The 23,159-nt window shown below is 34.6% G+C and overlaps 2 protein-coding genes across 2 annotated transcripts in view; one reads left to right on the forward strand and one right to left on the reverse strand.

Annotated features, from left to right (window-relative positions):
• The window catches only part of LOC123551300 (uncharacterized), a 37,108-nt gene extending 19,890 nt beyond the window's left edge, over nucleotides 1–17,218 (reverse strand). The window contains exon 1 of the mRNA XM_053540828.1: nucleotides 17,126–17,218. Coding sequence (XP_053396803.1) covers nucleotides 17,126–17,203 — 78 coding nt within the window. The 5' untranslated portion in view covers nucleotides 17,204–17,218. The remainder of the gene's footprint in view (nucleotides 1–17,125) is intronic.
• LOC123551299 (ATP synthase subunit b, mitochondrial-like) overlaps nucleotides 1–23,159 on the forward strand; it is a 40,533-nt gene that overhangs the window by 876 nt on the left and 16,498 nt on the right. The window contains exon 2 of the mRNA XM_045340135.2: nucleotides 6,184–6,211. Coding sequence (XP_045196070.2) covers nucleotides 6,184–6,211 — 28 coding nt within the window. The remainder of the gene's footprint in view (nucleotides 1–6,183; nucleotides 6,212–23,159) is intronic.

The following is a 23,159-nucleotide window of genomic DNA, read 5'->3' on the forward strand; positions in this document are numbered from 1 at the left end:
AATCATTAACGATTATGACTGGAATATATCGTAAATAACCCATACAGACTATTAAAATTACGAATGACTTTAATTCAAAGATGTTTTGCAATCTGAATTACGTTTGTTTCTACTTTCGTTTTACTGGATGCCATTGACATGTACTTCGGGTTGGATAAAATCCGGACAGATCCGTCCTCAATTCCAAACATTGTTTATACTAATTCTTAGCGTATTAAAAAACTTGAATGATTATTTTTTACTTTTGATTTTTAAATAAAAGAAAAAAATCCAAAAAGAGATATTTTGTTAATCTTTTTACTCAGAATCAAAAGAACGCGGTTAATTACATGACACAGAAAGGTGTTATAATTGCTGTGCAAACAATTCACACTTAAACTTGCATGATAACAGAATGTAAACGCAAACCGTCTGCTGCCAATTAGTGTCAAAAAGCCGCTTTTCTTTGATGTAGTCTGTTACCGATACTACTGTTGGTACGAAACGGTTTGGAACGAAAATAACACAGTCCGATTTCCACCAATCAGGTTCTGATAATAATCAATATGGCCGCCGCCATAACTTTTTTGCCGGTAAATATAAATATTGCTGGGGAAAAAATCCGAAATTTAACTGCGACTAGTACGCTAGAAGTTAAATTTTCCGACCATTTCCAGAGCAAAAATTAGATGCGGACTATACATTACCGCGACCTATACACACCAAAATACGGTATGCCTACTTCTTGTCAATTCGACCCTTCATTTGGTTTTGATCCCTTAGCATTTCCCGAAATAATGCACGAGACGCATCTGACATCAGCCAAGTACCGGTTACGTTCGATACGTCGAAGATTCACCAAAGCGTAAAACGTGAATTTATCACTCAGCATGCGCAAAAAGCAGATAAATCATCAAACAAATGGTTGCCACAGTATCACAGTATATATTCGACCTTAATTTCACCTAAGTTCCCGATTATTTGCCATTAAATCGTAGTTTCCATTTAATTTCGCTAAACTTTCTTCCACGCAACCAGACTCCTGCAGGTGTGTATTGATTTTTCAGCCGGTAGTTGCTTCCCTTCCAAAAACCCCGTATTTTACCGTTAAATTCATACTTACTGGTCCGCCATTTTTAATGCAAAATGAGGTGAGCGGCTGACGATTTGGCGTGTTGTTGGGTCATGCAATTGTCCGCGCACCTGCTCTTTTGACACTAAATTTCTTGATTTTGCTTTGAATCTTATTTAATAATACATTTTACATACATGTGATCTCCCGCACGGGTGGGTCAAAATCCCGATTTTTTCACCTTGCCTCCCGTCTCCCGACCAAAATCATATTTCTCCTGCTTTTCAAAAAAAAAAAAATAAATAAATAAAAATCAGTATTATGACTGGGTTGATAATTACCGAGAAGTGCCAAACATGTTTACACTGTAAATCAAAGTGTCACTGACTGTTGTGTATTATACATGTTTGACACACATGTAGTTGGAGGAAAGAGTTGTTTTTCACAGGTGAATTATTAATTGTTTGTTTTGATAAGGGATTAGACAAGCAGGGCCTTTTCCACCTGTCTCACGGGGCCGAATATCAGCCCATTCTCAATGCCAATTAAGCTCCATTTTTTACCAATTTGAAGCAAAAAAAAAACTCCCAGTCATAAGAAATAATTCCCAACTGAAATGAATTTTGATTATTCAAAGAAAAATTTTGCTCTTTAATAAAATCACATAAATAATTGTTGGAAAAACCAACCCGTTACATTTTTAGAACAAGATGTGTTATTTCCCCTTACGGAGTACGCATTTTCTTCAAGTTTACCAAATTATTTGCTACTAAATCGGACTTATTAGATTGAAAACTGGATGAAAACATACACACTCATTTATTTAATAACATTCTCTACATATTTTGGTAAGGGTAATACATGTTGAATGCATTTCTGGTTTCTAATATTTCATGGTCAAAATCACAGTATTTTTATACGAAGTGGGTGGGGTAAGGTATTTACGTATTTATGAGTTGTGTTCAGACCAATTTAGGCCCGTTTTTTTGAAGTCCTCGTTAGATATGTTAATGCATGGTTCCCTTCATTCAAACCTAATTGAGACTTGTTTCTACAAATTCAATCTGTAGAAGTTTAATTAGAACAAGAGGGAGATTCTGTAAGACAGCATGCCTTGACTTCCAGTACTCGACCTCTTTTAAATTAAAAGTTTTGCCGTAAAAGGGGCTAATAGGCAATAGCTTTGAATTAACAGAATATTAGATATTATTATAAAATTGAACAAAAGAATGAAGTTAAAGTGGCAAACTCTTGTCAAAATTCAAATCATGATTATGAGGATTGTTCTTCTGGTGTAGACTTATACATTATGTGTGCAAAAATGTTGGATTTTGCCTCTTAAGTTTGTGTCACGCGCTTAATTTATGTCGAATAAAAAACCCCATTTTGGACTCCAACTCAGCGAAAAATGGCAAACCTCCAGTTTTGGATTCTGACTTATCAATGTATGCATTTTATTGCAAATGCCAGTATTTTGATTTTTCAACAGCGATTTTTTTCTCTTTTAAAGTACCCCTAAAAGGACCTTTTTGAAATATGCAATCTTTTTTCCCAATTATTATCCAAAAATTCCCCAAATTACCAAATTAAGTTTGCATTTTGAAGACTGCAGAAGGAAAACTTAGTTACATTGACATTCAACATGATTTAACCATTTAAACAGTAACTTTGATGCTATTTACATGTAATTAAAGGAAGAAGCATTCTAAATGATGTTATTTATTAGCTTTAAAAATTCCCAATCTGAGTAAAACCCCCATAATTTTTCCCAATTTATCTGATACCGGACCTTTTCCCAAAAGGGCAAAAAAAATCACTGTCAACCAACTAATTGGTGTCTTATAGAGAGTCAAACGAAATAAGGCTGCAGTGACTAAAACTGATTTCTTCATCCAGAAACTAATAATCCCAGTTGACATGTGTTTTTAGCTCGACTATTCTACTCACCCTGGCGTCGGCGTCGGCGTCACACCTTGGTTAAGTTTTTGCATGCAAGTACATACAGCTATCATTTAAAGGCATATAGCTTTGAAACTTATTTATTCTTTTTCTAGGTCAATTACCAACCTCACTGGGTCAAGTTCCATAACTCTAACATGTATTTTGAGCAAATTATGCCCCCTTTCGGAAAATTTTGGTTAAAGTTTGACATGCAAGTTACTATCTCCAAAACTAATGCAGATATTGAATTGAAACTTCACATGTGTCTTCGGGGTTATAAAACTAGTTGATAGCACCAAGTCCCATAACTCTGACCTTTATTTTGGGCAAATTATGCCCCCTTTTGGACTTAGCAAATTCTGGTTAAAGTTTTGCGTGCAAGTACATACAGCTATTGCTAAAAGGCATATAGATTTGAAACTTATTTTTTCTTTTTCTAGATCAATTACGTACCTCACTGGGTCAAGTCCCATAACTCTGACATGTATTTTGGGCAAATTATGCCCCCTTCTGGACTTAGAAAATCCTGGTTAAAGTTTTACATGCAAGTTACTATCTCCAAAACTACCGTAGATACCCATGTATAATGCGCACCCGTGTATAATGCGCACCCCCGATCTTAGTCCAAAATCCTGGGAAAAAAAAAACAAAAACATTTTTGGTCAATTTTGAGGTGGATGGAAAACGAAAGTAGAGTTTACATCGACACCGGTAATAAATTTTATCTCCACGGCGGAGAGCAGCATCAGTCTCACGGTACTATCGATTTTTGTTTTCTCGAAAATAAAACCAGTAAATTATTGTTATATTTGTTGTTTTACCTTTTTTAATTCACTATTTTGAATAAATAAATAGCAGCTGATTCAATATTTCGGAATGGTATCTTTCAAAATGACATGAGCTTCTCAATTTAAACTGATAACAAAAGGTGTGATAGTCTTTTTGTCACGATCATAAAGCCAGTAATTACCGGCAATCAACGTGTCACCTCGTGTCAATTATGTTGTTCACAGTTTGATCTCGGTTAAAGATAATTCTCGATCTTTAATGAGTAACATAATTTTTGTGATTTATAAACATTTCTTTCGTCAAAATACTTTTAAATTTATATGAAATTAATTTTGTTTGAAAGAAAAATAAACAATTCGATCTTTTACGGAACGTAACGGCAATCTTAGATTTTAGCGGAGACAGTAAGCGCGGGGAGTAGTTTCCCTTTACCAAAATGGCGAACATCGGTAACAAACTTGTTTTGAATTCAAGTTGGAAAATTGTCTATACCTGTGTATTATGCGCACCCACGATTCGGGGGTGGTCCCGGGGGTCAAAAAACTGCGCATTATACATGGGTATCTACGGTAATGCAGATATTGAATTGAAACTTTACATGTGTCTTCGGGGTTATAAAACTAGTTTATAGCATCAAGTCCCATAACCCTGACCTTCATTTTGGCCAAATTATGCCCCCTTTTGGACTTAGAAAATTCTGGTTAAAGTTTTGCATGCAAGTACATACAGCTATTACTAAAAGGCATGTAGATTTGAAACTTATTTTTTCTTTTTCTAGATCAATTACCTACCTCACTGGGTCAAGTCCCATAACTCTGACATGTATTTTGGGCAAATTATGCCCCCTTTTGGTCTTAGAAAATCCTGGTTAAAGTTTTACATGCAAGTTACTATCTCCAGAAGTAATATAGATATTAAATTGAAACTTCACATGTGTCTTCGGGGTTATAAAACTAGTTGATAGAATCAAGTCCCATAACTCTGACATGTATTTTGGGCAAATTATGCCCCCTTTTGGACTTAGAAAATTCTGGTTAAAGTTTTGCGTGCAAGTACATACAGCTATTACCAAAAGGCATATAGCTTTGAATCTTATTTATTCCTTTTCTAGGTCAATTACCAGCCTCACTAGGTCAAGTTCCATAACTCTTTAACATGTATTTTGAACAAATATGCCCCCTTTTGGACTTAGAAAATTTTGGTTAAAGTTTGACATGCAAGTTACTATCTCCAAAACTAATGCAGATATTGAATTGAAACCTAACATGTTTCTTCGGGGTTATAAAACTAGTTGATAGCATCAAGTCCCATAACTCTGATATGTATTTTGGTCAAATTATGTCCCCTTTCGAACTTAAAACTCTTTTGATATTTAACATTTTGGGTAATAATTTCCTGCTTCTGTGACAATATTTCGAATAGTCGAGCTTGGCTGTCTTATGGACAGCTCTTGTTAAAAAGTTACACTATCCAGTTTGTACGTCATTATTTTACAATTCTACATACAAGTGGCTTCAGGGTGGAATGAACAAAGTGAACTATGCTGTAAATACTAATTTTTCACATTAAACAAAACTTTCTACACATATGCATTCAGAGGGTGCGAATTAACAAGAAAGCTTTTTTAGTGATCCAGACCGATGACATGATTGGTTTTATGTATGAATAATTTACGTGTTTTATATTTCTTTGTGTTTTAAGCTATTTATATCTTTGGAGAAATGCCCAAAATATACTTTGACCCTCGCACATGTCTGTGTTAATGCGCATGCGCGGAAGGAAATGTTAAGGGGATTGAAACTACAGCATAACAGGCTACCTTGTACATGATTTTTAAGATTTTACTAATGCAGAATTTTCATCCATTATAATAAATTTTCGGAGGGAGATTTATGATCAGATTAAAAATTGATGTAAATTTTGTTTTTGTCTGCAGTCCATTCCTGGTGCTGTCAGAGTCGCGTGTTTGCGATGTGACCTGTTGAGTCATACTTTTTTATGCACTGTTTTGGAAGATGTACGCATTATTTGTCAATGAATTTATTTATTACTATGCTCTTCAAAAAATGTTCACTTAACTAGTAGGCTGCGAACACTGCCAGGACCATCTAACGTTTTGTACCAAATAAATGGGTCAAATTCCTCTGTAAACACTGCATTCAAATAGAGTGAAACAAAACTTCAGATGGACCCAGTGTTCACAGCCTACTTGGCAAGTGAACATTTTTTGTGTTGACCCCTGATGTGTCGTAATAATTTGAAAGAAACTATTTACTTTAAAGAAATTAAATTTAAAGCTTTTGTATGTAAGACTGTATTAGTCGAACGGGCTACAAATAGTCTAGCACACTGCCAGACAGCTATTGTCAGTAAAAACATGGTTGTTTTTTTCTCTATTTCAGTGGCGTCAAAAGCCCTTGCTAGTGTGAGGTAGGTGATATCTTTTAACTACTGTAATAGATTTAGCTGAATTTCAGTTCTTATAACTTCACATTTTATACGGTTTATCAATTTTTTAGCTTGACTATTCAAAGAATACTGAATAGTCTGAGCTATTCTACTCACCCTGGTGTCAGCGTCACACCATTAAAGTTTTGCATCATGCCTTTCAAATACATACATTAGGGTTGGATATCATTAAGGATGAAGCGGTCCGATACCGATACCAATACCAACGAAACGATACGGTATTTTTAACGATACCGATACCATGCTTTGTAGTACATCACATAAGCAGTGAAACCCACCCGCTTAGCTCAGTAGGTAGAGCGTCGGTCTACGGATCGCGGGGTCGCGAGTTCGATCCTTGGGCTGGGCGTATGTTCTCCGTGACTATTTGATAAACGACATTGTGTCTGAAATCATTAGTCCTCCACCTCTGATTCATGTGGGGAAGTTGGCAGTTACTTGCGGAGAACAGGTTTGTACTGGTACAGAATCTAGGAACACTGGTTAGGTTAACTGCCCGCCGTTACATGACTGAAATACTGTAACGGTTGAAAAACGGCCTTAAACCCAAAACAAACAAAACAAAACATAAGCAATGATTTGGTTAGTATTAAAAACACCCATTTGCTGTGATATATAAACATTTTAAGTCTGTTAATGGAATGTTGTATTAGAACTATGAAAGTGTAAAAAAAAAGAAGCATATCTTAAGTTTTCCAAAATAAAAAAAACAAGAAGCTGCGTTCAATAAAGGCTTGATGCCCCCGGTGGCATCCTTGTCGATACAAAGCAACCTAAGTCCAAAACGAGGTCAAGGTCAAACTGAGGTCAGGTGATGTTTGAAGATAGGGAATGGTCACAGGTTACATCTGCATTAGTATCAAGTCATTCTAGAAAGGGGTATTGATGCTAAAGGAGACGGTCCCATTTGGTTAACCTTGTACGGACAAACGAATGGACAGGACGATCACATCCATGATTGCACTGACTGTGGTAATTCTTGCTCAGCACTGACTAGAACTGTTAAATTCAACACTTACTAGCTTTCAAATTAACCCATTTAACAAGTCAGACTCTTTGTCACACATGATAAATCTTCAACCAGGTTAACTAGTAATGTTTTTAAAGTGCAAAAACCGATGACTTGTTTACGTAGGTTACAGCTTAGTTTCATAACTTTTTATTTAAATCATTTTTTTTTATTTGTTTTGATAGAATATGACAAAGAGCAAAAAAGTGTCATATATTTTGCAATTAAGTATGATTTACGTAGTTTAAAACGACGGTCAAAGTAGTTTTTGTAATAATATTTCAGGGTTTTTTTTTTCCGTTTCAAACCTGGGGCCCGTGGCCCATTCAGTTGGGGAAAATGGAGCGTAAAACCTGAAAATTGGGAAATTCATAAAATAAGTTTTACCATCATACAACCTTTATTTCAGAATTGTTTAATTTTTAGCTCGACTATTCGAAGAATAGTCTAGCTATTCTACTCACCCTGGCGTCGGCGTCGGCGTCACACCTTGGTTAAGTTTTTGCATGCAAGTACATACAGCCATCAATGAAAGGCATAGAGCTTTGAAACTTATTTCTTCTTTTTCTAGGTCAATTACCAACCTCTCTGGGATAAGTCCCATAACTCTGACATGTATTTTGAGCAAATTATGCCCCCTTTTGGACTTAGAAAATTTTGGTTAAAGTTTTACATGCAAGTTACTATCACCAAAACTAATGCAGATATTGAATTGAAACTTCACATGTGTCTTCGGGGTTATAAAATTAGTTGATAGCAGCAAGTCCCATATCTCTGACTTTCCTTTTGGCCAAATTATGCCCCCTTTTGGACTTAGAAAATTCTGGTTAAAGTTTTGCGTGCAAGTACATACAACTATTTCTAAAAGGCATATAGATTTGAAACTTATTTTTTCTTTTTCTAGATCAATTACCAACCTCACTGGGTCAAGACCCATAACTCTGACATGTATTTTGAGCAAATTATGCCCCCTTTTAGACTTAGAAAATTTTGGTTAAAGTTTTACATGCAAGTTACTATCTCCAAAACTAATGCAGATATTGATTTGAAACTTCACATGTGTCTTCGGGATTATAGAACTAGTTGATAGCAGCAAGTCCCATAACTCTGACTTTCATTTTGGCCAAATTATGCCCTCTTTTGGACTTAGAAAATTCTGGTTAAAGTTTTGCGTGCAGGTACATACAACTATTTCTAAAAGGCATATAGATTTAAAATTTCTTTTTTCTTTTTCTAGATCAATTACCAACCTCACTGGGTCAAGTCCCATAACTCTGACATGTTTTTTGAGCAAATTATGCCCCCTTTTAGACTTAGAAAATTTTGGTTCAAGTTTTACATGCAAGTTATTATCTCCAAAACTATTGCAGATATTGATTTGAAACTTCACATGTGTCTTCGGGGTTATAAAACTAGTTGATAGGATCAAGTCCCATAACTCTGACCTTCATTTTGGCCAAATTATGCCCCCTTTTGGACTTAGCAAATTCTGGTTAAAGTTTTGCGTGCAAGTACATACAGCTATTACTAAAAGGCATATAGATTTGAAAGTTATTTTTTCTTTTTCTAGATCAATTACTAACCTCACTGGATCAAGTCCCATAACTCTGGCATGTATTTTGGGCAAATTATGCCCCCTTTTGGACTTTGAAAATTCTGGTTAAAGTTTTACATGCAAGTTTCTATCTCCAAAACTAATGCAGATATTGAATTGAAACTTCTCATGTGCCTTCGGGGTTATAAAACTAGTAGATAGCAGCAAGTCCCATAACTGATATGCATTTTGGTCAAATTATTCCCACTTTTGAACTTAAAACTCTTTTGATATTTATCTTTTTTGGGTAATATTTTCCTGCTTCTGGGTCAATATTTCGAATAGTCGAGCTTGGCTGTCTTACGGACAGCTCTTGTTTGTTTTTGTTGTAAGTCACGTCAAAAGTCTTTTTTTTTTTTTTTTGTCTTCTGAAAGTTTTGGAAACCTGAAAATTGAGACAACCGTAAACGGCCGAATATAGGTCGCACTCGTGTATAGGATGCAGTGAAAAAATATCAGCAGAATTTTGGAAAAATGCTTTTACCCACTTTTCACTTATCCGAATTTTTGTTTGTCCGAAATTCGCTATAGTTTCTACGAACTCGCCGGTTTCTGCTTAATCATTGTCGATGTTTTTGGATGTTGTGGCAAGTATTTAAAGAACTAAACTGCCGCATCATCTGACCACTCCAAGAATATTGACGCCAGTGAAAACGAAAGTACACTTTGGCACGTGGCGGTAAAATGACGTAATTTTAAGACTGGTTTGCAAATTGTTTTACACTTTACGGATCAGTGGCTATGATCATATAGGATCATTCTAAAATCTCGCATGCACATTTTTACAATTGCCTCCGGGTATGATTAACAAACAGTTAATTGTTTGCTGACTGTGACAGTAGGTGTAAGATAAGTAATGCCTCGGGCGTGAATTTCTCGTTGAACAAGAGGATAATAGACAACTATCAAAATTAGTTTGAAGATTAGATTAATCGATTTCCGGACTACCTGATATTGAGTTTCAATTATTTTAATGCAAAATGTGTGAAAAAGCGCTGGGAAAGTTTTACACGGGTCTTGCTAAAAACTTAATAATCAGTTACAGAAATTTGTTGTAAAATATATTTTAATGAAAAACAGCATTTATTTATCTTTTTTTACGCGAGCTCTAAATTTTACTTTTTATACAAAAGTAATTTAAGACGCCGGGTCCCGATACCGGGTATTAGCCATGCCCGAGTCGTTGGTATTTACTCCCCTTGAATTCTCTTCAATATAGAGGTACGCGGGATAAACAAAGATCGATTTTCTTAATTTTTGAGTTGGGGGAAATGTTTGATCTTTTTCTATACCCATATATAGGACACATCGGTCTTTCGAGGCCAGAATCTCGTAAAAAAATGTGCGTCTTATATTCGTAGGATGACGGTACCTAAAAATTGGTATTTTTTGGGAAATTTATACCTCAAAATTTGGAAAATAAGCATATTTCTGGAATTGGGATGGGGCCCATATTTGGCCCCAAAATCAGCCTTAAAAAATCCCCGTATTTCGCATACGAAATTATTCACAAGGCCAGCTCTCCATGTTAATTCAAGGGAGGTTACTCGGAGCGGTGTCACAGTAAAGCAATGTCGATCGCGTTATTACTGTATTTCAAATACTATTTGCTTATTTTCTGCTTTCTTTTGCCGCGGATTTGGTAATTATTTTGTTTAATTACTTTTATGGAAATATCGAAGTCAGAACCGGTTCTTTACGAAACGGTATATACCGGTACTTTTTGATGTGATTATTCGGTATGGTACCGATACCGGGAACCGGTATCCAACCCTACATACAGTTATCATTTAAAGGCATATAGCTTTGAACAGTGTTCGCGTTTACGGCATAAAAGTATCTAAATACGCAACGAATTTGGTTGGTACGCAAATTTTTCAAGACCATTGCGTACATGGGACGCAAAGTAAAAACGGAACTGAATGTTTTAATTTAAAGACAACAAATACTAATCACGATGTCGGAATCCCAATTTCATTTTCAGCAGCATAATTTATTTTCTAAAAATAAAACAGAGTGACGTAGCCTGTAGTCATTCAGTGACGTATTCAGACTGGTTTAGCGTATTGATCAAAATCTCTACTTATCGATGTAAATCGGTATGACTGAATAGCGAAATCTAGTAGATTTCGCAAAATCTAATCAAATTAGCGAAATCTAGACATAAAATGTAAACTAATGAATATTTTTAAAAATCCTTTTAAGCTTTGATTAAAAATATAAATCTACGTTTGCATGTCAATTTTCAAGAAAAATATTTGTATTTAGGGTGATTTTGAAGTGAAAAACGTATACGGGTCTAGGTTTCGCCCGATTCTACATGCGCGGAAATCTCAAGTGACAGGTAAAATCAAGACATAAAATTGAAAGTGATGAATTTTCTTTTTAAATCTTTTTAGGCTTTTATTAAGAATATATTTCTCAGTTTGCATGTCAATTTCCAAGAAAAAATATTTATATATAAGGTGGTTTTGAAACGAAAAACATATACGGGTGTTGATTTCGCTAGACTCTATATGCAAAGAAATCTCAAGTGACAAGTAAAATCAAGACATCAAATTTAAAATGATGATTTCTTTAAAAATCCTGTTTAGCTTTTATTCAGAGCATAATTATGTCTTAGTGTGCATGCCAATTTTCAAGAAAAAATATTTATATATAGTTTGGTTATAAAACGAAAAACATATACGGGTGTTGATTTCGCCAGGTTTTATATGCGAAGAAATCTCAAGTGACCGGCAAAATCAAGACATAAAATCTAAAGTGATGAATACTTTTCAAAATCCTTTTAAGCTTCTATTAAGAATATTTTTCTACCTGTGCATGTCAATTTTCAAGGGAAAAAAACTTATATTTCGGAATAATTAGAAACGAAAAATATATACGGGTGTTGATTTTGCCAGATAGTCAGTGACATGCAAAATCAAGTCATAAAATTTAATCAAATTAGGGAAATCTAGACATATAATGTAAATTAATGAATATTTTTTAAAATCCTTTTAAACATTTATCAGGAATATAAATCTACGTTTGCATGTCAATTTTCAAGAAAAAATATTTATATTTAGGGTGGTTTTGAAGCGCAAAACATATACGGGTCTTGATTTCGCCCTATTCTACATGCCCGGAAATCTCGAGTGACATGTAAAATCAAGACATTAATTGTAAAGTGTCTGATGGATATTTTTTGAAAATCCTTTTAAGCTTTTATCAAGAATATATTTCTACGTGTGCATGTGAATTTTCAGGAAAAAATATTAATATTTAGTATGATTGATATTAATATTTTATCATGACGAAAATAATCCCAGATGTATCTAGATAATGCGATTGTGTTTTACGCCCGTTCCAACAATTTTCACGGAACTGTAATCCGTTGATATACAGAGTCTTATCATTTTCTACAAAAAAAAACAAACTGATTTCTGTAAAATATTTTCAACACAATATACTCAACAACTAATCTTACCTTGTAGAAGATACAACGGTCGTCACACTTGTCGGCACATACAGCTGATTAGTTAATCAAATTAAATTTAATCCAGTTAGTTGAGCGGGGATAAACGATAATTTAATTAAAGGTAGTTTTCTCACACGTTTGAAGAGGTGCGAAATGCAGCAGGTAATCATTCGGTCAAAAGTGTGCAGATTTATATCATCCGACAATTATTAGATTATTACATGTAAGGCCAACATTTTTTTATTTTCTGGTTTACGGGACATTTTTCAAAAAATTAGGGTCGGGGTGGGGGACAAATAAAAATAAAGATAAAAGTCCCAATTTTGAGCAGTCGACCAAATAAATAAAAATAAAACATCCAAAAGGATACAATTTTTTTATTTTTTGTAAACCACAGAAAACAAAAGCTTGCAAGCTTAAATTGCATACACACTCACAAATGACCTATTCTGAACTGGTTTATATCTCATCATCTCAGTATACTGTTGTTTTCTTTATGTGTAGCTTGTATGAATAATGCCATTTTCAAAGTCACCAAGGATATGCACTATTTATGTTTTTGTATGTATCTATTTTGAAGTAAAAATAGACTTGTGTAAACATTTTTCATTATCAAATATACATATACCACAGTTGACATTATCATATCATAAGACCACTGCATGATGTTTATTATTTAAAAATGAATAAAAACTGCTTTAAAATGGATATATGCAATGACTACTTTAGGTCTGCATCCTGCATATATGCATATTGATTAGCAGGAGATGGAGTCTTAAAAGACAGGCATTGTCATACTAGAAATGAAAAATTATGAATTGATAAATATTATGCATATTCAGTGACACTGGCGTTAAAATTAAATTGCTTTGGTTAAGTTTCAGTGGCTTGAATATTGTTTTATATTTTGCTGACTGTCAGTGCCACCTATATTGTACGACAAGCCAAAACAATCTGAATTTTGGATCAGCTAAAATGTGTACAAAATAACAACCTTATTGGCCGATGTTCAGACAACATTATCGGAGATTTATAAGACTCTTCACTGAGATTGGACTTGGAATTAATAAGTTATGAGTCCGTAAAAACATTTATTACTGGATATGTCATTATGTGTTCCTCAGTGTCAAAGGCACATGTGGCATATAGTGTCTGAATGTTTTTCCCAAACATACTGTCAAAGGGTCTTCTTACAGATTTTGTTGGTATACTTTTAATATTAAGTGAACAAGACAATATATTGCTCTGAGTTTCATGTTTCATAATTATCTTTTGAGTTATAGTACCTGGCTAGAACTTGATCCTAGGAAATATTGAGATAATCTTTTATATATGGCCAATATCTCCACTGAATTAGATTGCCCGTCACAAATATTAAACAACCGTTAATATGACGATCCAATTATTTTGACTAGTTTGAATCTTTTATCACATGTATCATTGTCAAGCATTTGCAGGGACATGTCATTTTACATTGAAATTGCACTTTGTTTTGAACAGAACTACTGAAAATTGTGGTGTTAGTTAGTTTTTCTTCTCTAACCCTCAAGACTTCAAAGTAAAAAAAAAAAATATGTTTGAATAGCAAGTTGATACTCACTTTTGCTCTTCCATTTTGCCATTTCTTTGGTTTCTTTCCTTTTTATCAATTGTGGTATTTTTCTGACAGTCCCACATGAATTCGATCGTTGTCCAATTATAATATACAGACAACAAATCTTGTACATTGTGATACGCCAGATTTTTCAACATCTGGACAGCTTTGAAACTGATAGTGAAGGCCATTTTTCGTAGGTGATTACTCCTAATGTTGAGCTTTAGGTGCCGTAATTTCTACTCGGATCCAATTTCTTTACAACACTTGTTATCTCTGCCAACTCATTCCAAAGATTATTGTCTGTAAACTTGTATATTTTTCCAATTTAATTTCACACAATTTACATTTATGCAGGCCGCCATTTTTAGCTCATCTGATTTTTTGAAAAAAAATGATGAGTTATTGTCATCACTTGAGCGGTTGTCGGCGTCGGCGTCGGCATCGGCGTCTGCGTCGGCGTTGCCTGGTTAAGTTTTATGTTTAGGTCAGCTTTTCTCCTAAACTATCAAAGCTATTGCTTTGAAACTTGGAATACTTGTTCACCATCATAAGCTGACCCTGTATAGCAAGAAACATAACTCCATCTTGCTTTTTGCAAGATTTATGGCCCCTTTTGTACTTAGAAAATATCAGATTTCTTGGTTAAGTTTTATGTTTAGGTCAACTTTTCTCCTAAACTATCAAAGCTATTGCTTTGAAACTTGGAATACTTGTTCACCATCATAAGCAGACCCTGTACGTCAAGAATCATAACTCCATCTTGCTTTTTGCAAGATTTATTGCCCCTTTTGGACTTAGAAAATCAGTTTTCTTGGTTAAGTTTTATGTTTAGGTCAGCTTTTATCCTAAACTATCAAAGCTATTGCTTTAAAACTTGCAACACTTGTTTACCATCATAAGTTGACCCTGTATAGCAAGAAACATAACTCCGTCCTGCTTTTTGCAAGATTTATGGCCCCTTTTTGACTTAGAAAATATCAGATTTCTTGGTTAAGTTTTATGTTTAGGTCAACTTTTTCTCTTAAACTATCAAAGCTATTGCTTTGAAACTTGCAACACTTGTTCACCATCATAAGCTGACCCTGTACAGCAAGCAACATAACTCCATCCTGCTTTTTGCAATAATTATTGCCCCTTTTGGACTTAGAAAATCATTTTCTTGGTTGAGTATTATGTTTAAGTCAACTTTTCTCATAAACTATTAAAGCTATTGCTTTAAAACTTGCAACAGTTTTTCACCATCATAAGTGGACACTGTACATCAAGAAACATAACTCTATCCTGCTTTTTGCAAGAATGATGGCCCTTTTTAGACTTAGAAAATCATGGGTAGGACAATATTTCTATTACACAAAAAAAATCAGATGAGCGTCAGCACCCGCAAGGCGGTGCTCTTGTTCATGCGTCTACTGATTTAGATTAAAAACCTCTACCATACAGTTAAACTTTTATTTTTGGCAGCAGCAATTACGGACGGTCGGCGGGTAAAATGAAAATAAAAGTACTGAAAATGACTTTTATTTTTATTTTATTTTGTCAAAAAATAGGGTCGGCGCTCCCGTAAACCAGAAAATTAAAAAATGCTGGCCTAACAAACGGTAATTATTCAGATTTGCAATTTATTTTTCATTAACACATTTTCTATACGAAAACGTCTTTCTAAGAATTAAATTGAAGTTATATGTTTAGGATATGGCCCATTTTCTTATGTTCATTGATATATGCATTCTCTAATTATTGTTGAATACAATTTCTTTCATGTATTAAACAATTTAGATGATGATTGATAAATATGACACATGCAAACATAAACACGAGGTGTTGATTAAAATTGCATACAAGCCGTAATATAATTATAATGTAGGGGATTATTAATCCCCCGCCGTAGCGGAGGGATTATAGGAATGGTCTGCGTCCATCCTTCCGTCCGTCAGTCTTTCTGTCCTTCCGTCCGTCCTTCCGTCCGTAACAAAATCGTGTCCGATCCATATCTCCTAAACCCCTAAAAGGATTTTCATGAAACTTTGGTCTAATGATCACCTCATCAAGACGTTGTGCAGAATTCATGAGTCAGCCATGTCGGTTCAAGGTCAAGGTCACAGCTAAAATCAAAGCTTTTACCCTTTCACTATCCATAGCAGTGGCGGGGGATTTAGCTGTCTTTCAGACTGCCTTGTATTAATACAAACTGATCAGCTTGATTATGTTTTGAGTGATTTTTGCATAATTACTAGAATCTATTTATGGCTTTGATTGTAATAAAAAATCATGGCATACAATTTGTGTATTGTGTTGTATAATGCCGATGTGTGCATTGCATGTAACACAGTCCCACAGCAACATGGTCCAATTATTTTCACAACTTCCATAATTCATTGTATTACCTTTTTTTATGAAAATAAGTAATAACTTTAAAACCTAACTTAGATTTAATATCGGAATAATGCATCAAGATACAACCGTATACGTTTTTTTCGACATATAAGTGTGGAATTATATTCTCAATAACGGCTCAACGCGATTTTAATTTTACGATTTGATTTTGCTTCCACGCAGAATAGGACGAAATCAACACTCGCATTGGATTTTCTTTTCAAAACCTTACTAAATATAAATATTTTTTCTTGAAACTTGACATGGACACGTAGAAATATATTCCAAGGTTCGCACAGGCCTTGAAAAGTCCTTGAATTCGATGGTAGTCCTTGAAAACTCCTTGAAAATGACAAAATCCCTACAAAACCGGGAAAAGTACTTGAATTTTGAAAAAAACTGCTTGAATTTGACCTTTCACTCCTTGAAAACATTCTGTCCGCAACTTTGCTTTGCAAAAAGAATAAGGCTTAAAATAAATCGAACAAAATGAAAATAAATTCTTGAAATTGCTGGATCGGGTCACTCATTGATTTCCCCATATGCTATGGTAGTGGTCTACGGCCACATTTTATTGATGTTTCCTACTGTATCAACATTTGTATATTTCCGTTTCCGTTTAGAAAACACGGTGCATAAAGGCTGAACACTATTAAATGCAGCCCCTGTATAATTCTATCTAAACCACACTTCAAAACCAGCTCTGCAAATCTATTTTCTAATATATCAGGTCTTGACAGCCTACCATCTTTCAAAAGCTAAATGTTAGTGCAACAAAAAAATCAAAAGAAAATATGGTGTTAACTTTTATATAAGAAAACTGTGAGCAGCTGAAAACTCACCATCCAAAATACAGCAACTTTTACACCAGTTCCTAAGCTTGTTGACAGTGGTATTCTTGCACCACTTCCTGTTTTCATAATTGACAATTAAACTTAGGCCAGAGTTTTTTTATTTTTTTTTTACTCGGATTTTGAGCATAAAAATGTTGACAGGAGGAGGGAAAAAAATAAAAATAAAAAGGCAGTAAAATTTATTAAAACAACAGACGATAAGTGATCACTTCAAATGTGTTGCTTGAAAGGATTTTAACACTACTTTAATACGCATTTAACATATAATACAAAGAAAATTACCATTCTGTGTTTAACTTTTTTATTATCTTGAACATAAAATTGATGATTTCAAAAACTTAAACAAAATCACTCTTTGGGCATGGGTACTATTTGCTCTTGACCATAACATCTCCGGCAAGTATTAAATTGATGATTGAATAGCAATTTTCAATGGTCTGATCGGCTGGTTTCATTTTTAGCATGTGCATACTTTAATTTTTAATTCATAAACTTTTCTGACCAAGATCTTTATTTAATACATTTTAATATTTATTTGTTGTGTTATAAGTCACACTGACACAATTTTATAGGTCATATGGTGACTTTCCAGACTTAAATGGTGCAGGAAGACCCCAGGTACTCCTCTGGGCATCATCTCAGGCAAGAATTGGCATCTGGGTAGAATAGCCTACCTTCCGTCAGCCAGCTGGATATCTTTTTCACATAATGACCTGAGTGGGGCTCGATCCCACAGTGGTCAGGGGCAAGTGATTCAAAGTCGGGCCACTCTTTATTTTATATTTGATGGCCAGAAAATAACTGAAAGCATAAGTAGCTAGATAGGTCCCTGAAAAGGATTTGTATGCAATGGAATATATAGATAAATACCTCCAATCAGGCAACTTGGAATACATATATGTCTTCATAAGCATATCACAGGGTTTTATCCCCTTCATAATAGGGTCCTTCCGTCAGAAAATATCTTTTAAATTATGCAGTTTTCCCCCAAAAACTGACTTTACATCAGGTTTTTTATTCCCCTTTGCCCAAACACCGAGCTGGTTTTGCTCCAAATCACAGGACTGGGCCCCTTTCCCTCCTGGTACCCCCCCCCCATTTAGGTCGGGTAAATCTATGTTTTTCTAACATTTTGAGACACGTTACTGACCGTAACCTTTACAGAACTTGTTTTTCATTGTTTTATTGTCTATATACTAGATCACAAACCAAATATTCCGCTTTTCCATCGCGCATAAATCGTTCAAAGACAATCTTAAATTTCACTCAAGTTTTTGTTTACGTACGGGAGACGCTTCCATTTGAGCGGAAATTGCGCCTATATGACACTGACGGATAATGCGCTGACGAATATCGACTTTGTCGTCGTCGTCAGAATGCAGCCAAACATCGATCGTAGCCCGAAAATAATTTTGAAATTTTTGAAATTTCAATTTTTATTTTTTTCGAAAATGCCGGAAAATAGGGTCGGCGGGTCTGAGTAACGAAAAATCAAAGAACTCAAAGAATGTGAATTTATGTCATCTACACAACCAGTATTACTTGTAACGATCAACATCAGTGGCCTCAATCAATGTCTAATGAAAAAAAAATAAGGAAAAAAAATTGCACTATATTTCAATTGGGTCTACTTGTGACTAGACCTCGGAGGCTTACACTGTATTTGGTAGTGATCAGCCATAATTAATAACTCGCAATTTTTTGCTGTTTGCAAGTGTTTCCAGTGAATTAAAATGAGTAAGAAAAATAAACATGTTTACTCAAGTAAGTGGGAGACAAAGCAAATATAAACAGTGGCTGAAGCCCTATAAAGCAGACCGAACGAAGTGTTTTTGTTCGTCATGTGACAAAATTCTTGAGGTATCATCAGTGGGAGTGTGCTAAAAAGTCACAAGAAAAGCATTAAACATTAAACATCAGCAAAATAGTGAATCACATCAATCAAACAATCCAATTACTTCATTTTCAGAGGTGTTACAAGCGATGGTTGTTTTATTTTTGCATTACATGATGAACACAATGAAAGTTGTTCAGATTAGGTCATGGTTTTGAAAAAAAATAGTCCTTGAAAAATTGTAAGAAGTCCTTGAAAATTCCTTGAAAAGTACTTGAATTTTGTCTCTGATATTCTGTATGAACCATGCATTCCTAATAAAAGCACAAAAGGATATTTTAAAATAATCATTACTTTAGATTATATGTCTTGATTTTGCCATACACTGAGATTTCTGCGCATACAGAATCAGGCGAATTCAAGACCCGCATACGCTTTCTTTTCAAAACAATATTAAATATTATTCTTTTCTCTTGAAACTTAGAAATATGTTCCTAATTAAAGCTCAAAAGGATTTTTTTAAAAAAATATTCATTCTTTAAGATTTTAAGACATCCGTATAAGTTTTTCGTTTATTAATCATACTAAATATTAATATTTGTTCCTGAAAATTGATATGCACGCGTAGAACTATATTCTTGATGAAAGCTAAAAAGAATTTCCAAAAAATATCCATCTTTTAAATTTTATGTCTTGATTTTACCTGTCGCTTGAGGTTTCCGCGCATGTAGAATCGGGCGAAATCAAGACCCGTATATGTTTTGCGCTTCAAAACTACCCTAAATATAAATATTTTTTTCTTGAAAATTGAAATGCAAACGTAGATTTATATTCCTGATAAATGTTTAAAAGGATTTTAAAAATTATTCATTACTTTAAATTTTATGACTTGATTTTGCATGTCACTGACTATCTGGCAAAATCAACACCCGTATACATGTATATTTTTCGTTTCTAATTATTACTAAGTATAAGTATTTTTTTCTTGAAAATTGACATGCACACTTAGAAATATATTCTTAATAGAAGCTTAAAAGGATTTTGAAAAGTATTCATCACTTTAGATTTTATGTCTTGATTTTGCTTGTCACTTGAGATTTCTTTGCATATAGAGTCTGGCGAAATCAACACCCGCATAAGTTTTTCGTTTCAACACCACCTTATATATAAATATTTTTTCTTGAAAATTGACATGCAAACTGAGAAATATATTCTTAATAAAAGCCTAAAAGATTTAAAAAGAAAATTCATCACTATCAATTTTATGTCTTGATTTTACCTGTCACTTGAGATTTCCGCGCATGTAGAATCGGGCGAAATCTAGACCCGTATAAGTTTTTCGCTTCAAAATCACCCTAAATACAAATATTTTTTCTTGAAAATTGACATACACACGTAGATTTATATTTTTGATAAAAGCTTAAAAGGATTTTTAAAAATATTCATTAGTTTACATTTTATGTCTAGATTTCGCTAATTTGATTAGATTTCGCGAAATCTACTAGATTTCGCTATTCAGTCATACCCTATGTAAATTATATGGAAACAGTCCAGGTACTTCTTGCATTGCAAACCGAAAGTAAGATAGAGTCTCCGGCAAACGCGAACACTGGTTTTATTTTTCAAAGCAGGGCTTTAGCTAGGGGTCGACATGAGTGAAATTCAAGTCGCCCAATTTTTGTTATTCATCCACTAACAGCCTATTGTGGTACAGCCTGTTGACACTTTACTCGAATAGACATGGCATAATTTCGCCTTTGTCGCCTGATACAGAGAAGTTTGAAAGCAATTATAATGGTCGCTGACACCTTTGATTTGATAAACTAAACAGTAGGGATTTAGAGCGCTCTATATTAATTAACTTGTAAATTCTCCTTTGACTTTTCAAAAAATTATCTTACCTTGAATATTTTCCTTACAGGTAAATCCGCGTAATTTGAATCATTTTACTCCGAACTTAGAAACATATCACTGACACTTTCTGTGACGAAAATAACTTTACTGAAATTTACACAAATTTCTGACAGCTGCTGCAGAAACTGGGTTAAACATGATTGACAACTTTTTCTTTTGATGTATGCCCACATTAGGGGATCAAAAGGACCCTGTTACCCTTTGTGTGACGTAACTGCTGCTGATATCATGATGGCATGTATTTAAATCACACAGTCAGTTCTAGTACAATATTGCTTTTATAGATTTTAGTGTTTTGACTAAACATTGCACTAGGAGCTTGATCTATTTTTTGCTGGGCTAAATTTAGAATATGAAATGATCAAACTGTTTTGAAATTGTATTCATAGATCTAACTAAAGGGTGTTTGGTTTTGGCAGTGATTAGGAAATTAACTGGAAAAAATACTTAGAATTACAATTTACAGTACTGTAATCACATGATATAAATTCACAAGAATGAGAAATTAGATTAACAAGGATAGGAAAGCAGATTCACTGACCTTTTCAGTTGGTTTGTTTTATAATTTGATAGACTTGAAAAAAAAATTAATAGATTTAAACAGAGAAGTGACTTTTTCCGTAAAATCTTAGTCTAGTGCTTAAACCTGTTAAAGTAACTATTAGCTGGTCAAACCCATTATATTTGATGTAACTTTGTAGATTCTAATTTTTTTATACCTCTTATCAGAACTGGAATGCATTTATGAAGTTAAAGAAGAGGTGATATTTATTGTAAAACATGGACATTTGTCAATATTGTAGCCGCAAAACCTGGGACTCAACCATATTTGGCTGGGACTCAACATTTTTGGGAGTACTGAGTCCCAGGGACTCAGTGAAATTTTCAGAAAATGCGAACACTGTTTGAAACTTACTTTTTCTTTTTCTATGTCAATTACTATCTACACTGGTTCAAGACCCATAGCTCTGACATATATTTTGGCCAAATTATGCCCCCTTTTGAACTTAGAATATCTTGGTTAAAGTTTTGCGTGCAAGTTACTATCGCCAAAACTAATGCAGATACTGGATTGAAACTCTAGAGACAATAATTCGAATAGGCGAGCATTGGCTGTCTTATGGACAGGACAGCTCTTGTTATATGTATATATATGTTGTATATATATGATGAAGAAATAGCTACCAGTGCTTTGCAAAAGGAATTAAAATTTTGTTGTTTTAAAGTAAATTTATTGTGTACTTCATAGGGGAAATCTGCTACACTGACGAGATAAAGAAACGCCTCATTCAAACTCAGTATACAATTTTTCGTTAACCGTGATTCAAATTTAGAAAAGAACAAATCCATTCGCAAATTAGATGCTTTACAAGAATTTATGGTCAATAAGGAATCATTTCATTGTCGCATTATGCTTAAATCTTGAATTTTAATAGCCCGGTCGGAGAAATTGCATTAGAAAAATCAGTAGCGCGTGTGCCCACCTCTGCTAGCAACCACAGCAGCAAGGCGACGCCTCATAGAGCCGCACCAGTTGCGTTACAGATACCGTGGGATTCTGGCCCACTCCTGGTGCAGCGCTGCTACCAGTTCCCGGACGTTTGCTGGCAGGGGTTGACGTTGGCGTAACCGCCGTCCGAGATAATCCCACGCGTGTTCAATCGGATTGCAGTCCGGTGAACACGCCGGCCAAGGTAAAACATTAATGTTTCTAGCCTGTAGAAAGTCCCTGGTGACGCGTGAGATTTCTCACTGTATGTCGACTAATTGGACGTCCACGGTTACCTACAACTATACGTGACGTAGATTGCGCCGTCACAAATCTGTCACGTAGATGACGTTGACGTATATAATTATCCTGTCGTATTGACGTTACACGCAGTCTACCTGAACGTGGTCTATCGATAGACGTTCCCGTGTCTCTAACACGTCGAATAAGACGCACAATTGTCGAACGAGAGACGTTAAAACGTCTAGCAACTTGTTCCTGCGTTCGCCCACATTCAAGCATAGCCAAAACCTGAGCCCTCTCTTCAGAATTCAGCCTCGGCATTACGAAAACTAATGTTTTTTTTTCAGAGAATAGCTGAAAATATGGTTGTGTGTCGTATTACACATGTACATGTGCAAAAATCGTTCAATCAAACCACATGGTTTACATGCACGGACTGCACGAGGAAATCATGACCAGGTACATGAAGTGAACAATTGGCTGAATGAAATCGCGCGAGTTTTTGTTCACTGTGTTTGTCGGTCAGAGTACATGTAGATTTA

The sequence above is a fragment of the Mercenaria mercenaria genome, chromosome 4 (genome assembly GCF_021730395.1).
Source record: "Mercenaria mercenaria strain notata chromosome 4, MADL_Memer_1, whole genome shotgun sequence".
Classification (NCBI taxonomy): domain Eukaryota; kingdom Metazoa; phylum Mollusca; class Bivalvia; order Venerida; family Veneridae; genus Mercenaria; species Mercenaria mercenaria.